At 36.1% G+C, this 21902-nt stretch overlaps 1 protein-coding gene across 2 annotated transcripts in view; it reads right to left on the bottom strand.

Annotated features, from left to right (window-relative positions):
- Nucleotides 1-21452, bottom strand: part of FGF7 (fibroblast growth factor 7) — a 63435-nt gene extending 41983 nt beyond the window's left edge. The window contains exons 1-2 of one of the 2 annotated variants that reach the window (XM_032623297.1): nt 21250-21452; nt 20098-20652 (exon numbers count right to left, since the gene is read on the bottom strand). In XM_032623297.1, the coding sequence (XP_032479188.1) occupies nt 20098-20383 (286 nt within the window). In that variant the 5' untranslated portion in view covers nt 20384-20652; nt 21250-21452. The remainder of the gene's footprint in view (nt 1-20097; nt 20653-21249) is intronic. The other variant, XM_032623296.1, reaches the window with a different exon arrangement.
- Nucleotides 21453-21902: the final 450 nt, after the last annotated feature.

A 21902-nucleotide genomic window follows, 5' to 3' on the forward strand; every position in this document is an offset into this window, starting at 1 on the left:
ACTGAAAGACAAGAGCTTGAGAGTTCTACCTCTGCCTAAGACATTAATCTGCATGGAAAGCAAAAGGCAAACCAGCTGTTTATTCAATATATTCCTCCTCTGTGAATCTTTGATTTTGTTTTCTCCATCATGTTGGTGATAATTCAGCTAAACTAGTTTGGAGTCAAGAGTAATGAAGACAAAGTCATTCCACATAAAAATATTCTTATGCATTAACAGTTTTCCATGGACAGACTTCAGTTTTACCCAAATCAGCTTCCTCAACAGTTACTAACTGTTTGGAAATCTATCAATTTGCATGAAATTATCACTATTACCAGGAAATCCACCCCAAGTAAATATATCATTGATGATGAACATTTATTTTAAGCATAGTGAACATCAGTGCATTTGCTACCAAGATGTACTTAATTACAAATAAAAATGTATGTATTTCCCATCAACTTTTATTTTGCTCACACACAAAATGCTAATGTGAATCATGTATCTAAATCCTGTTTTTAAAAAATTAATTTCAAAGAAACATACAAATCTAGCTATAATACTTAAGTATAAATAAATCACTGAAATAAAATGGCTGGTATATGTGAAAGAACTGGCCAAAATTTCAGAGATTTCTACCTCAGTATTGGTTTATGCAGCAAGTAATAAATATGAACTTGTTTCCACAAGTACAAAATGAAAATATTCAAGAAGATTTCAGTAAATGCAGAGGCTGCTAACCTGTACTAGGTCATTAAAGATAATAGGGGGCTCTGAGATGCTGATCTAACCTTGAAGATGACATAATGAGGACCACTCAGTCTCCTCAGAAAGCTATGAAATTGTCTGAGACAGGATGAGCCAACTCACTATTGCTTTCCTTTTAATTTTATAACAACTTTCTTATTCTTATAATAAGGGCCTTCAAATTTATAGTATGAGAAAGACGTTTTTTATGATAATGTTAGCATAGTCAACAAAATGTAGAATCTTGGATGTCTGAAGAGAAATGATCTTCTATGTATGATATCATACATTTTCTTTGAAGGTACTCCAGGAAAATAGATGGTGTTTCATCTTTTACTCTAAACGTGGGCAGAGTTTCCTACTGGGCAGTATTTTATTTTGAATTAGACTACGACTTGAGGGGTAGGGGTGGAGTTGGTTTTTTTTTTTTTAATTAATTTTTATTTTATTTTTGTCTGTGTTGGGTCTTCGTTGCTGCACGCAGGCTTTCTCTGGTTGCGGTGAGCAGGGGCTACTCTACTCTTCGTTGCGGTGCGCAGGCTTCTCATTGCACTGGCTTGTTGTGGAGCACAAGCTCTAGGCGTGCAGGCTTCAGTAGTTGTGGCACGGGGGCTCAGTAGTTGTGGCTTGCAGGCTCTAGAGCACAGCCTCAGTAGTTGTGGTGCACAGGCTTAGCTGCTCCGTGGCATATGGGATCTTCCCGGACCAGGGCTTGAACCCGTGTCACCTGCATTGGCAGGCAGATTCTTAACCACTGTGCCACCAGGAAGCCCTGGAGTTTCTTAAATTAACAATAGGCATTAATTTCTTTCATTGGTGCACTTAGCACATTTCCTTTTGTTTCTTATCTTAAAAACTATAAGAAGTTTATAACTGTATATTTTTATATCTGTAAGTGGAATGTGATAGTTTTACTACAATTAAATTTTTTAAAGTAAATAGTTCTTCCTTCAGACAAATGTCAAAAATAGAGTTCAAATTCACAAGTAGAGGAGGATATGATTTCTTGAGAAGTTGTGCTTGATTCCTTAGATTTTAATCTTAGAATATCTCAAAGAAATTTCTCTCATACTTACAAGTACTAATTACCACAGTGAATAAGATTATATTTCAAGAAAATTTTTGTATTTGACACCGCTGAAACAAAATTTGTTTACAAGAAGATTGAGAAGCTCTTGTGTTAACATATGATTTCTTTGCTAGTTGTTATATTTTTCTCTTTGACCCTTTTAATGCATCTCGGGATACCTAGCAATCTAGGTTCCAGTCCTCCTCTACCACTGACTAGCTTTGCAACTTTGGCTTACTTCTTAACCTTATAGAAGCTCAAAATATATTTACCCCCTAAGCAAAGCTCCAAGTATTTTGCCAGCAACGTACAAAAAGAATTTCCTAGTTTATAGTCTCAGGTTCTTAAACTTGTCAAAAGAAATAGCAATACAATGCAAGATTATTTACAATTATTTACCATGAACCAGGTGACTTGTTTCCATAAACTAAATACAGGGATGATTGTGAAAGCCTTACGTCAGAGTAGGAAACCACAGGCTTGCATATCTGACCTTTAGCATGATTTCATTGAGTAATTAGGGTAATATTAGTCGAATCACAGTCCATTTATCCAAGAAGACGAGCCGCCATGCATGCCCTCTACCTCTGGTGAGTACCCTGGTTACATCTGTCAAAATCTCTGTGGACTTCAGGACTTCCAGAGCATCCCTCTGCCTTTTGTCTTTCCTTTCTTGATGTATCTGTGTATTCCTTTTCCCTCTTTCTCCCTACTTCTTCCCCTGCTTGTCTTTCTCTATTTACTTCCTCACATCCATCCTTTAATTCTATCTCCCCCCGCCACCGACCTTCACCCTCTTTTTCTGTTCTCCTATCTTCTCCTTTCATACTGTGAAGTTAAAATATGTTTTGAAGCATTTTTCCCATTTACTAGCTCTGTGTTGCTACTTGCCATGCACCATACTCTCCAGTTAGCCAGGACAGGACTCACCATTCTTCAGAATTCCCCTACTGTACCCATACCTTTGTGCATACTTTGTGCATGACTTGGAAAGCTCTTCACTCTGTCAGAATCCTTCAACCAATCCCCCTTTTGTTCAAATGCACTTTTTCCAGGAAATTTTCTTTTCCTAATTCTACTCTCTCCCTTTCACCTCTTTTGGCTCACTGAGAAGTCTCTCCCTTCTTCATGTGAAACGTGTTAGTAACTTTCAGAACTTACCAAATTATTTCCTATAAAAGCACAGTAAAGACAAAAGTTACTCTCTTCATAGCCTTTATTATACATATACATAGCCTTTATTATACAATGTCACCTTGTATATTAAATGTACTCTATAAATATGGAATTGAATTGCGTTCTCAATTTAAATCCTAATGATCTAGATCAAATTGCCTTTTAACTTCACGTGACATTTAGTTAAAATAGTCCATGAATAGTGGCTCTTGACTTTAAAAGTGTTCCCATTTTAATCAGAAGTCTTCTCCAGTGAAATTGTTGCCAGCCTACTCCCAACAATAATATACTAATTACTTCATCATTATTTTTAAAATAGTAAATAAGATAAATTAATAAAACATCAGTATTTATAGTGGGAAGCAGCCGCATAGCACAGGGAGATCAGCTAGGTGCTTTGTGACCACCTAGAGGGGTGGGATAGGGAGGGTGGGAGGGAGGGAGACGCAAGAGGGAGGGGATATGGGAAATATGTATATGTATAACTGATTCACTTTGTTATAAAGCAGAAACTAACACACCATTGTAAAGCAATTATACTCCAATAAAGATAGTTTAAAAAAATCAGTATTTAGAAGTATACCATAGTTTTAATGTAAAAGAAAATTTAAACTGAAAATAATATCTTTATCCAGCAAGTGAAAATTTTGGAAATTTATGTAAAATTATAATATGTAAATTTATGTAAAATTATAATATGTATGGGGAAATCTATACTATATTATTGTATTCTCCTAGGCTTTAAGATCAGGAGTTTAAAATGTTACACTTCTTTACATCTATTATATCAACTCTTCTCCAACTCCCTTCTCACCGCCTCCCCTTTCCTTATGCCTCACCTCCCACCTCAGCTGTTAGATTAGTGCTTTGCATAGAGTACTTACAAATCACCATATTTAATGTCTATTATAATTGCCTACCTTTATAAAGCTGTGTGTAAAAGCAATCCACTAAGATAGTTACTGAAGCATTCCACAGAAAACAACTCAGTTCCAAGTCGTTGCTGTTTATACTAGACAATTCAAATCCCCCACCATTTTCTTTCCTTCTTTTTAAAATGATACCCTGTTTTGGCTTCTAAATGACACCTGTATCTCTACTCAGTTCTTGCCATCCACCAGTTATGTGCTGCCCAAACCACTCAACAGGTTTGTCAAGGAAAAGAGATTGAATATGACAGAGGCAGATAGGGAGGACTGCTAGAAATGGTGTGAGGGCAGAAATTGTTTCTATCTTGAGTTCTATTATATTGCATCCCCAACAACTAGCACAGTTCCTGGCATATATTGCATGCTTAAAAATATCTATTAAATGAATGAATTAATATTTGGGGTCAGTCTTTGGATTTATATTATATATGACCAACTATAATCTATTTGCTTATCTCTTTTTCCTATCTATAAACACTGGGTTTTCACATTATAAATACTTCGGAGCAATATTCTTCCCCTCTGATGACTCTTACTTATATGAAACATACCAATGTTTTAACAGTTGGTAGGGGGACAAAAGGGAGAATGATCCTAGTAATAGAGGTGTGTAATTGGAAATCAGCTAAGCCTTTGCTTTTACAAACCAGAGTAACAATGAATATTGCATACCTAGGGATGTAACTAAAATAATACTGAGCTAAAAACCAGAAGACTCCAATTCTAGTCCAAACAACCACTGCCACTAATTCATGACATGATTTTGGAAAGTCCTCTTACTTCTTTGTGTCTCAGATCCCTCATCAATAAAAGATGAGCATGATGTACTATATTGGTGCTTCTTAAACTTTTTTTGGAAACGGGTACCTTTGAGAATCTGATGAAAGCTTTGAATCCACTCCTCAAAATTTTGTGTATAATTTTTCCTTAGCAATTTCCATGTCAAATTCCATGTCAAGATCTTTGGACTAGATGATCTCAAGGGTTCCTTCCAGCCCTATAACTCCAGAATGGAGCTGTCTTTGTCTCATATGACCACTGTGTGTGCTTTCAAGTAAGCAAATAATCCCGTTTCTTTCTCAGCGCTACAAGGTGGGGTACTAACAAATGCTATAAGGTTTCCTCTCAGTCTGCAGTAAGAGAAGAGAGTCACACATGCCTCCTAAGGAGACCTTCAGCCAAATTAGCAGCTTCTACAAGGAGAGTTATCTGTTCCTCAGTCTCATTTCACAGTCGTGTTGCTCTGCTCCTTCTGTCGTTGCTTTAACAACTTTGATTCCCAACTTGACTAAAAGGTCTGCAGATGCAGAAACCATAAGTGGTAGCCAGCCTTAGTTTGGTCTCTAATTATGCCCACCACTTAATATTCACACCCTTGTGTGGTTCGCTTCCACATTTCACGAGGGCCTTTCATTGTGACCAGTGAAATAAGGCAGAAGTAATGGTGTGTCACACCTCAGTTTCCATCTTGGAGGTGTGCTCATTTTTTCCTTCTCTCCCTCTCCCACTCTCTCTCACCACTCAGTCTGGGGGAGGCCAGTTACTGTGTCATGAAGACACTGAGGAAGCCTATCGAAAGACTCATGTGGTGCAAAGGAACTCTCTGACTGACAGCCTGCCAGTTACCTTGTAAGAGCGCTTGGAAGCAGGTCCTTCAGCTCCAGTCAAGTCCTGAGAAGCCTGCAGCCCGGGTGACAGCTGACTGCAACCTCATGAGAGACCCTTAGCTAGAACCACTCAGCCTAGCTGCTCCCATATTCCTGACCCTCTGGCACTAGGAGATAATAAATATTATTTTCAGCTGCTAAATTTGGGGTAATTTATTATGCAGCATTTATAGCTAATACACCTCTCTCTCTCCCTCCCTCCCTCAGTTGCTTAGTACTATTGGTAACATTTTACAATTGAAATCTATTCAAACAATCTGCTCTAACCACACACAACCCCCTTTTTTTTTTTTTTTTTTTTTTTTTCCGTTTTTGCAGTACACGGGCCTCTCACTGTTGTGTCCTCTCCCGTTACGGAGCACAGGCTCCGGACGTGCAGGCTCAGCAGCCATGGTTCACAGGCCCAGCCACTACGCGGCATGTGGGATCTTCCCGGACTGGGGCACGAACCCGTGTCCCCTGCATCGGCAGGCAGACTCTCAACCACTGCGCCACCAGGGAAGCCTGGCTTTTTTTTTTTTTTTTAACATCTTTATTGGAGTATAATTGCTTTATAGTGCTGTGTTAGTTTCTGCTTTATAACAAAGTGAATCAGCTATACATATACATATATCCCCATATCTCCTCCCTCTTTCATCTCCCTCTCACCCTCCCTATCCCACCCCTTTAGGTGGTCACTGAGATCCACAATAGTTGAGTACTTGCCCAAGGTCAATTAATTACTGGAAGAAAAAAGATTAAAACCCTAATATGATGATATTTCCACATCCCTATGCTGCTTCAGACTTTATAATCAATTCAGTGTACTCCTAGGTGTTAAATAACAAGTATTAATGTTTATACTAAAAGAGCACTATGAAAATTAAAATATACATACTGTCTTTGCACTAACTTATTTTTATTCCCTTTCTCTTGCGTCTTTTAATTGGGAAAAGTCCTAAAAGGATTAGAAATAAATTGAGAACATAGTAATTGTAGACAAAAGAAAGAACCAATTTGCCAATATACTATTTCTTTTTCAACCTATCTTTCAGAAGTGCTTGTTAGAACAAACTCTCTGCGACTTCTTTCATTTGTTTTTGTGTTTGTTCCTTTTGGATTTAATGGCCTTTAGAGAGGGGAACTATGTGGCTGTACTCCTAAAATTGACTGATTTACTCTCTGAAATTAAACGGTATATATGTGTGTATTCTGTAATTATGAAGGCACTTACTAATGAACAGAAGTATAAATAGTTTTAACAAATGTCAGAAATGTGTTTAAAATACAACCAAATCAAATTTTGCAATGTCTTTAGCAATTTGTAAGCAAAATAAACTGAAGGTTTCCACGCCAACTCAAGAGGAAGACAAATGGAGATGTTTTGTACAAGAAAAGTTGGAGCAGAGTTTTTATTTAATGATAAGAAAATACCAAATACTCATTAGGGCATATTACAGAGAAGAACATTGCAGCTGTTTATAGTTCTTCGGATGCAAATTATCCAACTGCATGATGCAAATTAATGTGTGATATTTTAGTCACACCAGTGACAGTATAGTGATACATGTGTTAATAATAAAAATTTGAAGTTAAACCTACTTGAGTTCATATCCCATCTCTGGCAGTTACTAGCCATGGAACCTAGAGCAAGCTACCTACCTCTGTGTTGCCTCAACTGCAAAAAGAGCATATAACTCTGCCAGGCACACAGTAACTACTCAGTAAGTTTACCTCTTATAGTAATTTTTATGATCCTAAAATAATATTATTGACCTGTGTTATCATTATGGGGGAAAAGTGTAACTTTAAAATACCTCACTTCTTCCCCTTCAAAGTCTCTTAGTATCTTGTGTTGACTATAAGGAAACTGGAAGTTTTAAAGTAGTATTCTGAATATGAACTTCTTGATCTTTAATATATAATGATGTTAATCACACAGTGAATTTATCAGGCCTATTATTCAATATCTACTATTTGTAAGTTAAGTGAATACCCATATAGTTCCAGAAAACAATCAATTACTGCACACAGGTTTTTGATATGATCATTTCAATCATCAGCTTATTTTAAACACCAATCTTTCTTAATTAAAAGGAACAACACCTAAATAGGAGGCAAAACCAGCCTCTGTATTTTTTATTGAGGTACAGTTGATTTACAATATTATATTAGCTTCAGGTATACAACATAGTGATTCAAAATTTTTATAGATTATACTCCACTTAGAGTTATTATACAATATTGGCTATATTCCCTGTGCTGTACAATGTATCTTTGTAGCTTATTTATTTTACACAAAGTAGTTTGTACCTCTAAATCTCCTATCCATGGCTTGCCCCTCCTCCTCCTCTCTTCCTACTGGTAACCACTAGTTTGTTCTCTATATCTGTGAGTCTGTTCCTTTTTTGTTATATTCACATTTGTTTTATTTTTTGGATTCCACATATGATTGATAACCTACAGTATTTATCTTTCTCCGTCTGACTTATTTAACTAAGAATAATACCCTCCAGGTCCATCCATATTGTTGGAAATGGCAAAAAAATGTGCTTTTCATGGCTGGGTAGTATTCCATCTTCTTTATTCATTCATTCATTCATTCATTCATTCATGTGTTGACAGGCACTTAGATTGCTTTTGTATCTTGGCTATTGTAAATAATGCTGCTATGAACATTGGGGTGCAGTGTCCTTTTGAATTAATGTTTTTATTTTCTTTGGATATATACCCAGGAGTGGAATTGCTGGCTTATATGATAGTTTTATTTTTAGATTTTTTGAGGACTCTCCACAGTGGCTGCACCAATTTACACTCCCACCAATAGTGTACCGGGCTCCCTTTCTCTACATCCTCTCCAGCATTTGTTATTTATGGTCATTTTGATGATAGCCATTCTGAGAGCTGTGAGGTGATACCTCATTATGGTAGCCTATGTATAATTTTAAAACTAGAATTTGTATACTAGCAAACTTATCAAGCTGGCCAATTCCTGAGGGGTTTTTTCTTTCCTCTTGTAAAGTGGACTAATAGCGTGATTGCAATCTTACAACAAAGAGGTATTTTGAGGATTAATTAGAATGGAATGAAGTGTCTGCACCAATTTCAATACTGGCATGTGTATTTTTAAAGAATTAACATCATTTTAGTAATCTACTTATATTTAGTCACTCAATAAACATGTTCCCAGTTGTATGTTGTGCAATTTTGTGTAGACTAAATCAGAAGATTTATGACGACAGTAACAAACAATTTATTTCTAACAGTGCAGTAATTGTACTAGTACTATTAATGTGAACACCCAATAAAATATTAAATAGCACCTTAAAACATGACAAATTTTAGGTCCAAGTACAAACTTAACAACCGTGACATAGATTCATCTATGCTCGTCTTCTTTGGGATGAATTTTTATTCAATATCTGATCAACTTCAAGCCAATTAAGAGAAAACTTGAAGACCAAATTAGGGCAGAATCTTCTCAGAGTTGAGAGCACCTCTCTATGTCTATTAAACATACAACAGTATTTTATAATGTATTATTTGTACAGGAAGGGAGTTGAACACAATTTCTCAGAAACAGGGATACATCAGTAGATTTATCTAAGTGGGAAAACCTCACCTCACCTCACCTCATTGCCTACTTCAGGATTTAGAGGGAGTAAATCTGCACAGCTGCTTGACTACCGAGTGTCCTGGTTAAATAGCTGAAGCAGGTGATGCAACTCTAGTAGTAAGAAAAGTTGTCTTATCTTAAAGAATGTGGCAGATAACTTTCATAATTTTGTCTTTAAAGGCTAAGAAGAAGCTTCAATACCATTGTTTCTCTTACTATTTAGAAACTGCTGTGGGGAAGAAAATCCTCCATAATCATAAGGTCCCATGATCATTACTGAACAGCTCACTTAAGCATATTACAATGATGATCAAAGATTCAAATTACATTAAAAAGAGAAAAATATTCAGTTATCCAGAAAAACAATATTATTCCAATTAGCAGAACTTAAATTATGCCTTTAAAAACACTTTTCCTTTAAAGGAAATAGACATTTTTAGTAAGCAGAGCAATTAGACAAAGTCAGAAAATTGATAAAGGGCGAATGTTCTCATATTTTTTAATAGAAAAAAAAAGGTTTACCTTAGTGAGCTTAACATTGATAACTGGAAAGGTATTAAATCACTTTCCGTTTCCCAACCTTGCAATACTTTCTTACTACCAAGCACGTAGAAAAAATATTTCCCCTGAAAGTAATACATTCATCTTCTCTCTTTCATCCTGCTCATCCTTCAGGTCATTTTCTCCCAGAAAAGACCTCCACACCCACCTCCACAAGTTGAGTTAGGCAACACCCGAATGTGCTCTAAACTTTCCCCCTCTGACTTGGAGTTCACCCTCCACCCCCAACTAATCTGTTAATTCTCTAAATACATGGACTATGGACTTTTTTTTTTTTTTTTTTGCGGTACGCGGGCCTCTCACTGTTGTGGTCTCTCCCGTTGCGGAGCACAGGCTCGGCGGCCATGGCTCACGGGCCCAGCCGCTCCGCGGCATGTGGGATCTTCCCAGACCGGGGCACGAACCCGTGTCCCCTGCATCGGCAGGCGGATTCTCAACCCCTGCGCCACCAGGGAAGCCCTGGACTATGGACTTTTAATTACGGTAGCCTTGATCTGGCATAGGCAAGGTATCAGTGACTGTTTGTCGAATTAACAAAGAATGAAAAAAATAATCACCAATCTTGTTTTGTGCGACGTCTTCATCATTCAAGCAAGCAAGGAAGGAAACTTTTCACTGCCTACGGTGAGCTCCCATGACAGCTGCCTCAATATGAACCCCACTAACCAGGCCTGTGGTCAGAAATACAGTTAGAGATATCATAAATCACCAAAAGACTACCTGAGGATCAGGCTACTGGCACTAAAACAAATTGAGGGTACGTTCACCAACTTTGTACTTCTCCCCAGCTCTCTCTTCCTATACACATGTCCTCTCCTCTCTTCAACCTTGCCCAAGATCAGTTTTATAAGTGCTGCTAGAAAGTAGGCAGATCTCTACATAAATATTATCAGCCCACTGCTTGTTTTCACCAGTATAGCTCATTTAATTTTTAAAAACTTTTCCCCTCTGTGTATCCTTTTAGTGCAGATATTCCTTAAGCCAATATAAACTACGAATTTTTTTCTGCATATAGTTTTTCACATGTAGGGATTAGTTGACAGTCAGATGAAAATAAGAATGAGTGCTGAGGAAGACTACCGCTTTTCCAGGATTGGTCTTCACCATGCCCTGCCAATCACCCTTTCAGTGTCACCAGTGGTACCTGTGCCTACTTAGATTATTGACCTCTACAATAAAACCTTGCCACTCCTCCCTTAAAATTACCTAGAAAAATATTAAGTCAAAGAGGTTCTGGAGACCAACATTTTCTTAATAATAGAGAATTTTAAAAAGTGAAGTGTACTTCTGTTTTATTTTAGCAAGATTTTTCATTCTTGTCCACATTAAATTTTCATGATAATTTACTGATCTATTTCTTACCTATGGTTAATTTTAAATGTACAAAAAGTTAACAGAGAAATATGAGTGATTGTCAGTTTGTCTTCCCTTCTTCCACCCTTTGCATCGAGCTATCTACCATTGGGAGACAAAAGGGAGAGTAAGGCATGATACTTATCTTTCCAGAACTGACATTCTAGTGGCATTGCCAAATGCAAACAGAAAAAACCATAAGACAAGCAAATGTGTTGTATATGACTAGAAAAGCAGTTAGTTCTATTTAAAATCTCAAATAAGTGACTTTTTCAAAGGGTATGAAATTAATTTATTAAATTTGCAGTCCTCCCTTCTGTTTAGGTTAAATTTCAAATTTCTGAATAGTTTTTGGCCAGTAAATGAAACGTGTTCTTTATTGGTATAATTGAAATAACTTCAATTTTTACTCAAACTGCTTTTTTGAAAAGTAAAACAAAGTTTATTGATTTTAGGTATATAAGATACGAATTCTTCAATCATGTTGGAATGCTAAAACATTTTTAGATTACTGCATGGGAAATGTTTTTGTCAGTTTCTAGATTGCTCAAATGATAGCTATTGGGCATCATTTCAGATTAGGAGAAGGGTTCTTTAAAGCTTCTCAGAAGTCAGAAGGAGCTTCGGACTAGGCTTAAATCTCACTGCAAATCTCTGGATTTCAGTACAGCATTTATACCCAAAATACTACCCTAATAGTCCAAAATTATATGCAGGCTCCTGACTTTGGCACACATTTTTGGTTCAAGGTCACTCTTAAAACATTGGTTCAAGTCCATTTTTATAGCCTTTTTATTTGGACCAAAAACGGAGTGGAAGCTTGGTTTTTGTTCTTCACTACACCAAAGATAGATTCCCTAGGCAATAGCTCCCTAGTTTCCATTTAGAAATTTAAATGTTTTACCCAAATCAGGGATGAGAGTAGGGAGGGTAGTGGGAGTGGAGGGTATACTCTGCTGTCAGATAAGTTTGGGAAACCATATATAGTCTTCTCCTAGAGTTTTGCAATTCATACGAGTGTAGTATAGGCTTGGAGAATTTTCTGCTCTGAAAAAAACTTGTTCAGCTTTATTTAACCTAATATTTTCCAATGAGCCACAGAAACTGTGCTGCAGGAAACACCATTACTATCTCAAAGGACACTAGTGTTCTAAGAAACAAAGTTTGTAATTGCTGCTGTAAGAAAAATCTGAGGCAGGCTGAGGTGATTCTGAATTTGATCTCAAATCATTTTCTCAGCATTATCTACAACTACATGTGAAGTTCCAATAGGCAGATGAAATGGAAAATATTACAGTAGCTTTTAATGGAACGTGATAAATATGCTATTTAAGGATGTTGAAATATGCCTCCTTTCTCCTTTCTCATATTAATCAGAAAAATAAACTCAGTTTCAGAATAGTCTGGATAAATAAGCAAAGATTATTATAGCTAAAAGCACAAATTTTCAAACCTCCTATATGAGTAACATATGCAATAATCTATTATCATTTCAACCCCTCTGTACACTATTTTGTTTTTGTTTTTGTTTGTTTCCATCTCAGAAATCCTTCCTCTACGATATTGTCAATCCATTGCATTCAATTTCCTTTATTCCGTAAGGGCATCAAAAAGTTAGTGGAATATTGTACATCAACTACTTCAGTTTTTTAAAAAATTTAGTAGAGCTGTATTTTATGAGAATCTTTTGTATTTAAGTCCTCCCTAAACTTAAAATACAAAATTCATTAATTTTTATATAAGGTCCTTTTTTCCTTTCCTCTCTCACCTTTTTCTCTCCTGTTCACAGACAAAAGATATTTTCTTCCTTTTTATTCTTAGGACACTAGCCAATGGCCCTATCAAGTACTTGTGGCCACACCAGTAGAAGTGATTACATTCTTCTGCAGGAAAGTTGAATGGAACAACTGAAGAATCTCTAGAGACAATTCTCCCCAATATACATTAAACTTTTTTTCTCTGAGAAGGATGTTGTCTGCCTAAAAGGCAAGTTCTACTTGGACATGGATATTGGATAATTCTCCTCTCTCCTTCCCCACCCTAATCCCCTTGTCTTTATATATTACTACACAAACCCAACTAGCTGAATAACTTTAATGACGTTTTCTTTGTTAGTAAATTTGGTATGGCTTCTCTATCTAAGTCAGGTGCAGATATCATCTCAAATACAGATGCGAATCTTGGTCAAGGAACAGTCAAATGTTCAGTGATTCTTTAATGTGGTTTTCAGAACCATGTGAAAGGCAGACAATTTTATTTTCCAACCTGTTTTGCTTGCAGAAAGATTGGATATGAACCAGGAGGACATTATGTTAAGTGAAATAGGCTAGATACAGAAAGGCAAATACTACATGATACAACTTACAGGAAGAATCTAAAATATTAGTTTTAAAGATGTTAAAATAAAATAAAAATTACTTTTCTCTTATGGAAGCAGAGTAGAATAATGGTTGCTAGGCTGGAGGGTGGGGGAAACAAGGAGATATTAGTCAAAGGGTACTAAGTTTCAGTTTTGCAAGGTGAATAAATCCAAGAGATATACTGTACAGTGTAGTGTCCATAGTTTGCAATATTGTATACTTAAATATTTTCTAAGATGATAGGCTTTATGTTAAGTACTTTTATCACAAATAATAATAATGATAATTAATAAAAAAGCACAGGAGGAAACTTTTGGAAGTGATGGATACGTTTATGGCATAGAATATAGTGATGTATTCTTATCTCTGAATTCATCAAGTTGTATACATTAAATAAGTACAGCTTTTTATATGTCAATCATACCTCAATAAATTTTTTAAAGAAAGATTGGATATGGTTTAGGAAAAGGAGGAATTCATATGGAAGCTCTTTTCATTTAATATTGATTTTTCTCAGTATTCCTTAGATAGACACAATTCCTGCCTCTTCTTCTATGTGCCATATGTGAAATTAAAACATAGAAAAATATTGTATTCCAGTAGTGATGAAAAAGAAGTTACTCTGCTACCATAAATTCTTTGATACAGACAAAGAAAGCTGGAATCGTTAGAAAAGAAAGAAAGCTTTGCCTTAATCCCCAATTTACAAAGGGAACAAACTGCTAGGTTCGTAGCCTTTCACTAATCTGGATAGACCCTCTAGGCTTAGGGTTTCTTCCCTGTTGGATTTTCTAGACTGGAGTTTGTCTCTTTAAATCACTGCTTTCGTGAGGTGGTCATAGGAGGTGAAACTCTAATTTGGGGGCATCTGGGTTCATAATCATAAGTGGCTCATTTAAGTGCCTTGTAAGCTGGCATTGATGCCTGTTCTCCAGGTTCCCTGCTGCAGCACCCCTTGAAAGTGTCAGAAGAGAATCAGACCTGCCTGTCATTTTGAAACTGTGGCACCAGACCTATTTTTTCTCAGCAATGAACTCATTCACGGAAGATGCCTTCTTAAATAGTAGCTGCAGAGCTGTCATCACGTGCATTTCCAAGCCAGTTCACCAAATGTTGGAGCCACTAAGATTTGTCAGAAAGGTCGAATGGACCCAGAAGAATTTCCTTGATGCATAATTCAGAGATTCATTCCTGATAAGCCCATTTCAAAATCCCCCAGGGTAGAGGTTAACTCAGGAGCCCTCTAAAGGTTCCAAAACATTCCCAGGACACCCGAGGGAATCCTGCTGAATTAGAAGCCTTGTCTCATTAAGTAGTGGTTTTCAGCCTTAGCTGCCCGTTAGACTCACTGGAGAGCTTTAAACAAACACTGATGCCTGGGTCCTTCCTGCCTTCGGAAGATTCTGATTAAACTGATCTGTGGTTTCCCCAGTAATCTAATGTGATCCCCTCAGGCTCAGCTTTGGAGCCAGCCATGTCAGAATTATCTGGGGAGCTTTTAAAATTCCTGATGCCCAGGCTGCACCCCAAATACATTTAATGAGAATCTTTGTGGGTGGAACCTGGTATCAGTATTTTTTAAAGTTTCGCAGCTGATTACAATATTTAGCCAAGGCTGAGAAATAGAAAAGTCTAGTAAAGGAACCCCTTCCATATATCTAAAAGCTAGCTTCTTGCATCCTCTTCAATTCACTTGGGTCTCTGAAAGCTCTAAAACTATAGGCTGAAGAGTTGTAATACAACTAAGTCACAAGGTTAAATACATGATCAGATGCTCTGGATTAATATAGAAATGAAAGCGATGGCCAGTTCAGATGACAATTAACAAAATAAATAAGAGATGCACCTGTGGCAATAAGTTGTTACTAGCACTTAATAAGTGCCAGGCACTGGTGTTAGCCTAAAAAAAGAGGAAGACCATAAAATGAAAAATTATTCTTAACATTAAAGTTTTCAAAGAATAGCTAATATTTCCAAATCTAGCTATTTCCAAATTACTAGTATTTCCAAATCTTCCATAATTTACAGCCTTCACGACTTAAAGGAGAGTAAGGTCACCAGTTCTACAGGATTCCATTTTGTCAGTAATTCTACGATTTTGGTTCAGTTCCATAGATATGTTCCTCTTTGTCTATTGTTTTTAGAGATGTGGTTGTCATGATTTTCTTATTTTTTATTTTGATGGTGTGAATTATTGTTCTTTTTTTGATAACTTGCTAAGAACTCTTTGGAGAATAAGCAAGTTTGCTGTCTTTGTATTTAGAGGTGATATGCGTATTTGTTAGCTACTAGGAGAGATTCTTGTTGAGCAGGAGCTTATCCAAAGAATTGTTGACAATTGAGTCACTGAAGATTTTGTGGTCAAATCAGATCCAACAGCAGTGTGTTTATTTGCTTTTTGCCAATTGCTAGGCCATATCCAGTCACAGTCTAACAATCCAAAAGACAATATTGCCAAATCATTGGCCAGTTTTCAGAATGGCTAACCCTTTTCTTGCTATGGAACTTACAATGCTTAATAATAACAAGTGAGGCATACTTTTTCTTGAATCAATGGCTTATGGCAATTAAGGATTTCCTCTGAAAAGGAATGGGAACCAAAAAACTTTTTAGTAATTGGATGCCGAAAGCAAGAAAATCATCCTGAGGGACTGAGTTTTCAGAGTCCACATCTGTCTCTCAGGGCAGTTGTTGGTTGCCCAGTGCACTGCTGCTGTCTCTCACTCACCACCTCGACTTCCAGCTTAAACAGCAGTGTTATTTGTATCAGGTGAGGAGTGATTGCCTCTGTCTGCTGATGGGTTGCCTGGTCCAATTATCTAAATTCACCCTCTGGCCTTAGTCCCCAAGGGGAAACTCTGGCAACAGCAGTGGAAGTATTGACCATCCATTGCCAGTCCTTTCATGATATTATTAATGTTCTCCTCTGCAGAGAATGTGGATATTTATTTCATTTTGAAGGGGCATTTTATGCTTTTATTATTCTTTTTACTAGTTCAGGTTAAGTTCTAGTTTCATCGCTTAGAAACCTACTAAAAGGCTAAATGTGGTGCCACCAGAGAACAAGTTGAGAGGAGAGGCTTTCTTGCCTCCGGGGTAAGAATAGCGTGCGATCTCAGGACCCGTTCTCCAGTGATAGCTTTTCTCCCCTCCAGAGTCAGAAATGCAGTTCAGCATCTCTTGGCCTCTTATGAATTCCTACTTTTACATAGTCAGGTCTTGCTTATATGGCTACTAATACAAGTCTTGTTTCTGTTGGGTTACTTGGTACATTTTTTCTGACATTGACTCAGTCTTATCTAGATTTAAAATATTTCACAAGACAACACTATACTTAAGACTGAAGTGAGACCCTTACAACCCAGGGTAGCTCAAGTAATTTTTTAATTCCCTAAAGATGTGAGACATGAGCCGTCATATCCACCTCCTTATCACTCCTGTTCTCTTCCTCTAGGCCCTCCATTCGCCTGCCCCAGCCCAACACCTTCTGGAAGGAGAATTATACACCCAGGTTTTTCACCTCACCTACCTACTCCAGTCCATTATCTTAGCAATATCTTATAAGCCACATTCCTATGAGGGAGCAGTGCTTCTGCTGGTAAAGTAAGCAGTCCTTCAAGGTCCATTAACATCTTCAGGTCACTTTCCTTTTCATTCAAAGTAAAGCCATGAGAATGGACTGGGGGCTTTCGTATGGTAACCCAGAGAAAAACTGTTTCAGGTAGCTGGCATCTAACTTTTCATGCAGATTTTATCATCTAAGATATTTAAATCTATACCATCTTAAAAGGCCTCCAAAGAAGGATGTTTAACAACCAGTGAATGAATTTAAGGCATCAGAACACCGAAAATGAAATTCAAAGTTTAATTTTAACCTTTACCACTTTCTGACCTCTGCTGAGTTTCAGTATAGTAGACAATCCAATTACCTTTTACTGTCTCATCTTAATGAAAATAGGAAGGAAACATCTTTTGTTCATTTGTTCATTAATTCAATTAAGGATTGAGGAATGTAAACAATCTACAAGTTTTATAATTTCAATATTTTTGTTTTCTTTGACTTTTTAAAATTCTGTTGAGCACTTTCTTTGTACCTAGATTTCTTTGTACCTGGATACAGTAGCTTCAGCGTCACATGTGACAATTTGCATGTTTTATGTATGAGGCATTCAATTTTAAAATTGAATAATAGGAAATGACTATCAGAATTCTGTTCTATGTTATACTCCATATATTTTTCAATGGAGTGCCTTAGGATTTCCTATAGACAACAGTGATTAGCCCCTCTTTATGGAGAAGCCTGACAGGCTTCTTCAATAGGATAGCAGCACAACTTGACAACAATTTTGGAGTTACTGAAATGATCCCTATCTAAGTTTCCCTTTCCAGGAGAATTTATCATATCAAGAAAGTATATAGACTAGGTATACAGTCTATGGAAAAGCTTATAGAAGTGAAGATTATTTATATATTTTATATCATGTCTTTTAGTATATCGGTATTGTGACATTCTAATTTATAATGATATAAAATGACTTTCCTTCCTTCCTTCCTTCCTTCCTTCTCTCCTTCCTTCTTTCCTTCCTCCCTTTTTCTTCCTTTCTTTTTTTACTGTAGAATTAGAGTTAGAATAGAAATTGTCTACCAAATTGGCTTTATGGTTACTCAAGGTCAGTGCTAAATTGTGTTTCAAACTATAAAAAACTTCAGCATTTTGTGTATGCTTTAAAATACCTGAGTTTCATGGTTTCAAGAAATTTTAATATAAAATAAAACGTATATATCTGAATGCATTCCAATCGTAGATATTCTAATTGATCCCAAATAATTATGAATATTATTCACTTTCACTAGATTTTACATCTAATTTTTCATTACTTGGTAAAAGCATTCAAAAGGAATTAGCATATGGAAGAATTCTATAGTGTTTAGGTTCAGTAACCTTATTATTACAATTTGAAATTAGTTCTGACAGCTCAACTTATCTTTGAGATGACATTCACTTTCATCTCATTCAATGTTTACGGTAATTATATGAGTACTTAGATTGTTCACATTTATGTTATATATTCTGAGGTTTAGGATAAAATAGACTGTAAGAACTAGAAGGTATATTGGAGATCATCTGTAGATAAAAAAAATGAGAATTGGAAAAAGTAAGAAATTGTTCCAAAGTCATTCATAGGCGGGGATTGGACCTATCATAATTTCCACCTGGGCTCTGTTTTCTCCACCAAGTTCTGTTATCCATTATAAATCTCAATAACTTTTAAATAAATTTATTTATTGAGGTCAGCCAAATTCTGTTGCTCACAGAGAAGTAGCTCTCCACAAAACTTTCCTCCAAGTAGTTATTTCCTTACCTAAACTTCAGGATAATCAGAACAATATTCTAGAACTAGCACATTAACATTATTAATGGAGGTAATAATAAAACCATACTGTTAGCAATCCATTTAAATGGCCTTAACATTCTATATCAATTACAGTCTAAAAAGTGGATTCTCTCATTTTCATATTGGAAACGTAATTCCCCATATTCCCATACTGGTTCATTGGTTTGGAAGCCTAAAAGCCATTTATTAAACAAGCAGCAAAAGTTTTAAATATTCACTATAATCCTAGCACTGTGCTAGGCAAATGTTTACACCATCACCCCATGCATTCTTTTTCAATTGACTTTAACATACATAATATTATAAAATGATATGATAATGACATTGTTCAAGTACTAGTTATACAAACAAAATTTCCTTCCACTCAGGGATTTTAAATTCTTAATGTATATGTTCAGGTATATATTGATATTTTACCCCATAAAACTTAATACTTTTGAAATTGGTTATTAATCATAACTGCTAAATGATAAATCCAACCCTGACATATCAACATGAAAAGAATAACTGATTCTTGAGGAAAATGTAATTATTTACATTTAAATCATGGAATTAACATCTCTTCCAACTCACTTTTATTTCCTCCTTCACATTCACATTTCTCTTAAGGTACCATGGAACTATTATGGCACAGAATATTTAGATAAAGAAAGTGTTAGAAGGAACCTATTTTTGTGCCTAGGTAAATGATTAAGCAATCAAATCCAAGCTCTTTATGTTACGAACAGATGAGGATACCACAGATTCCCTTCTGTTTTAAAACTATACACAATTGCACAAGTCACTGAATGCATGTTTTCAGTATTTCACACCATGGAAATATTTTTTCAAGGGAAATCAAATTATTTTTAAAAATTATCTGTTCCTCAAACTAATGGTAAGTCATTTTTGGTGAGCATTTACTGAGTACTCTATTAGAGTTCCTAATGACTTTTGCTAGAAGACAATAAATCACATTTCAGTATGAATAATAGCATTTACATTTTGCTTAACATATGAGCATTTTGAGCTTAGGACATGGAGAATATATTTTCAAATCGGCTTGAGTGATCAGCTCCAACTATAGTATTAGTAGATTTGCCCTACTCCAGGAGATAGTTTTAGGAACATAGTTTAACTATCCCGATTTAGAGCCAATAGAAAGTTATATTTAATTTTTTTTTCAAAAAAAAAAGGAAATGGAGAAAACATGTCACTTGAAAATTGATCCTTTCACAGATTAAGGTTCATAAGCTGTGCTGTAAATAAAAAACATTACTTACTGTAATTATTCTTCATCTCTTGGGTCCCTTTGACTTTGCCTCGTTTATCAATCCTCAGATACCACTGTGTTCGACAGAAGAGTCTTCTCACTCTTATATCCCCTCCTTCCATGTAATCATAACTTCTTGTATGTCGCTCAGGGCTGGAACAGTTCACATTTGTAGCCATTTGCTCTGGAGTCATGTCATTGCAAGCTAAAGATATAGTGCCCACTAGACAGATAATGTGGAAGCATGATCTGTAGAGCAAACTTGGCAGGATCCATGTCAGTATCCATTTGTGCATTATAGTATAGTGCCCCGGGTGTTCATGAATAACATAATGAAAATTAAATCTTGAGTTGGTTGTTGTTCCTAGGTCATTGACCTCGTCCTATCTGTGAACTGTAGATTGATTTAAGAAAGAGTAGTTGCACTCTCCAAGTTGTTAGCCTTGTCCTTTTAGTTCCTGATAACAATATAGAATTCCTCCTTAAATAACTCTCTGTCAGTATATCCTTATAAAAACAGGTTGTAATAAGCTCAGTTGCTGCGTTGCTGTTTGCTACTTGACTTCTGTTTGCAATGAGAGATTAAGAATGGGGAGGGAGGAGAGAGAGGAAGATGAAAAATTATATGTATAAATTTCAGTGTGTAAATACTATTATAACATACTGTGTAATTCATACTGTGAAGGGTACATTTAAAACAGCTTTCACAGAGGATGTCAATGTCTTTACCACTCTGTATGTAGATTTACAAAAGTTATGCATTAGTAGAGACAAATCAGAATATGATTGTACCATTCATTCCAGTTCGTACTTGGTAAGAAATATCCTGCAATTAGAGCTGTTGATTTAAATTAAGTTCTAAAATTACTATTAACAAAATATAAATGCTTTTCCCTAGGTTTCTTTATTATATTCTTTTACGTCTGTGGTTTGTCAGTTATTTTCTCCTGAGCTGCCCACATTTCTCAAGTTAAATGTCAGGATTGCTCTGGAGAATTTCAAACCTTATCTTTATGTAAGTTCTACAGCAGAATACTATAGATAATCTCACAGCTCAAAAATCTGGTAACTTTACTTTTCCCCTCAGTACTAAAACCAGAAAAAGAGATAAACTACTAACAAATATTCAGCATTATTTTAAAGACAAATAACAGTCACTTACTTGTTCTGTTGATAACAGCTGGATACACAAGAATTCCATGTCTGTTGTCTGCCCTGTGCAACTTGAGCCTCTCTACTGTAGCTACAAAACTATTCTCAGCTGAGAAATTCTCCAGCAGAAATCATAATTGTTTCCATAAATCAACAGGCAAGAGGATTTTCTCTGTGTATGTGAGCGCGTGTGAGCTTGTGTGTGTGTGTGTGGAGCCTTTTATTCAGGGCTTTTCGATAAATACCTTTGCTGACCTCATTGGAAGCAATTAAAACTTAACCAGTGAGCTGTTAGTTGAATACAACAGCGAGAATAAAGGAGGCTTGTATAGTACTCATTCAATGGTCATGAGAGGGAGCTATGAACATGGTTTATGCTCAGACCTACAACTGGGTACCTACTTTGTAGAAACAAATCTCTGACTCTGAAGCAGTTAGAAAGGGAAAGGAAATTTTTTTAGTTTGTCTTATAACATAGACGTTGTATATAAGTTGAAAATATTCCTTGGAACATGTATGTAAAAGGGATTTTTTTAACTTAAAATCTTTTACATAGCTTTATGATGCATGCATTTCTACTATTACTCCTTTGTGTTCAGAATGTCAGAATGAAACTACTAATGTGTATTAATTCACATCTTACTGTCTTCAGGAACTATATAG

The sequence above is a fragment of the Phocoena sinus genome, chromosome 2 (assembly GCF_008692025.1).
Source record: "Phocoena sinus isolate mPhoSin1 chromosome 2, mPhoSin1.pri, whole genome shotgun sequence".
NCBI lineage: Eukaryota > Metazoa > Chordata > Mammalia > Artiodactyla > Phocoenidae > Phocoena > Phocoena sinus.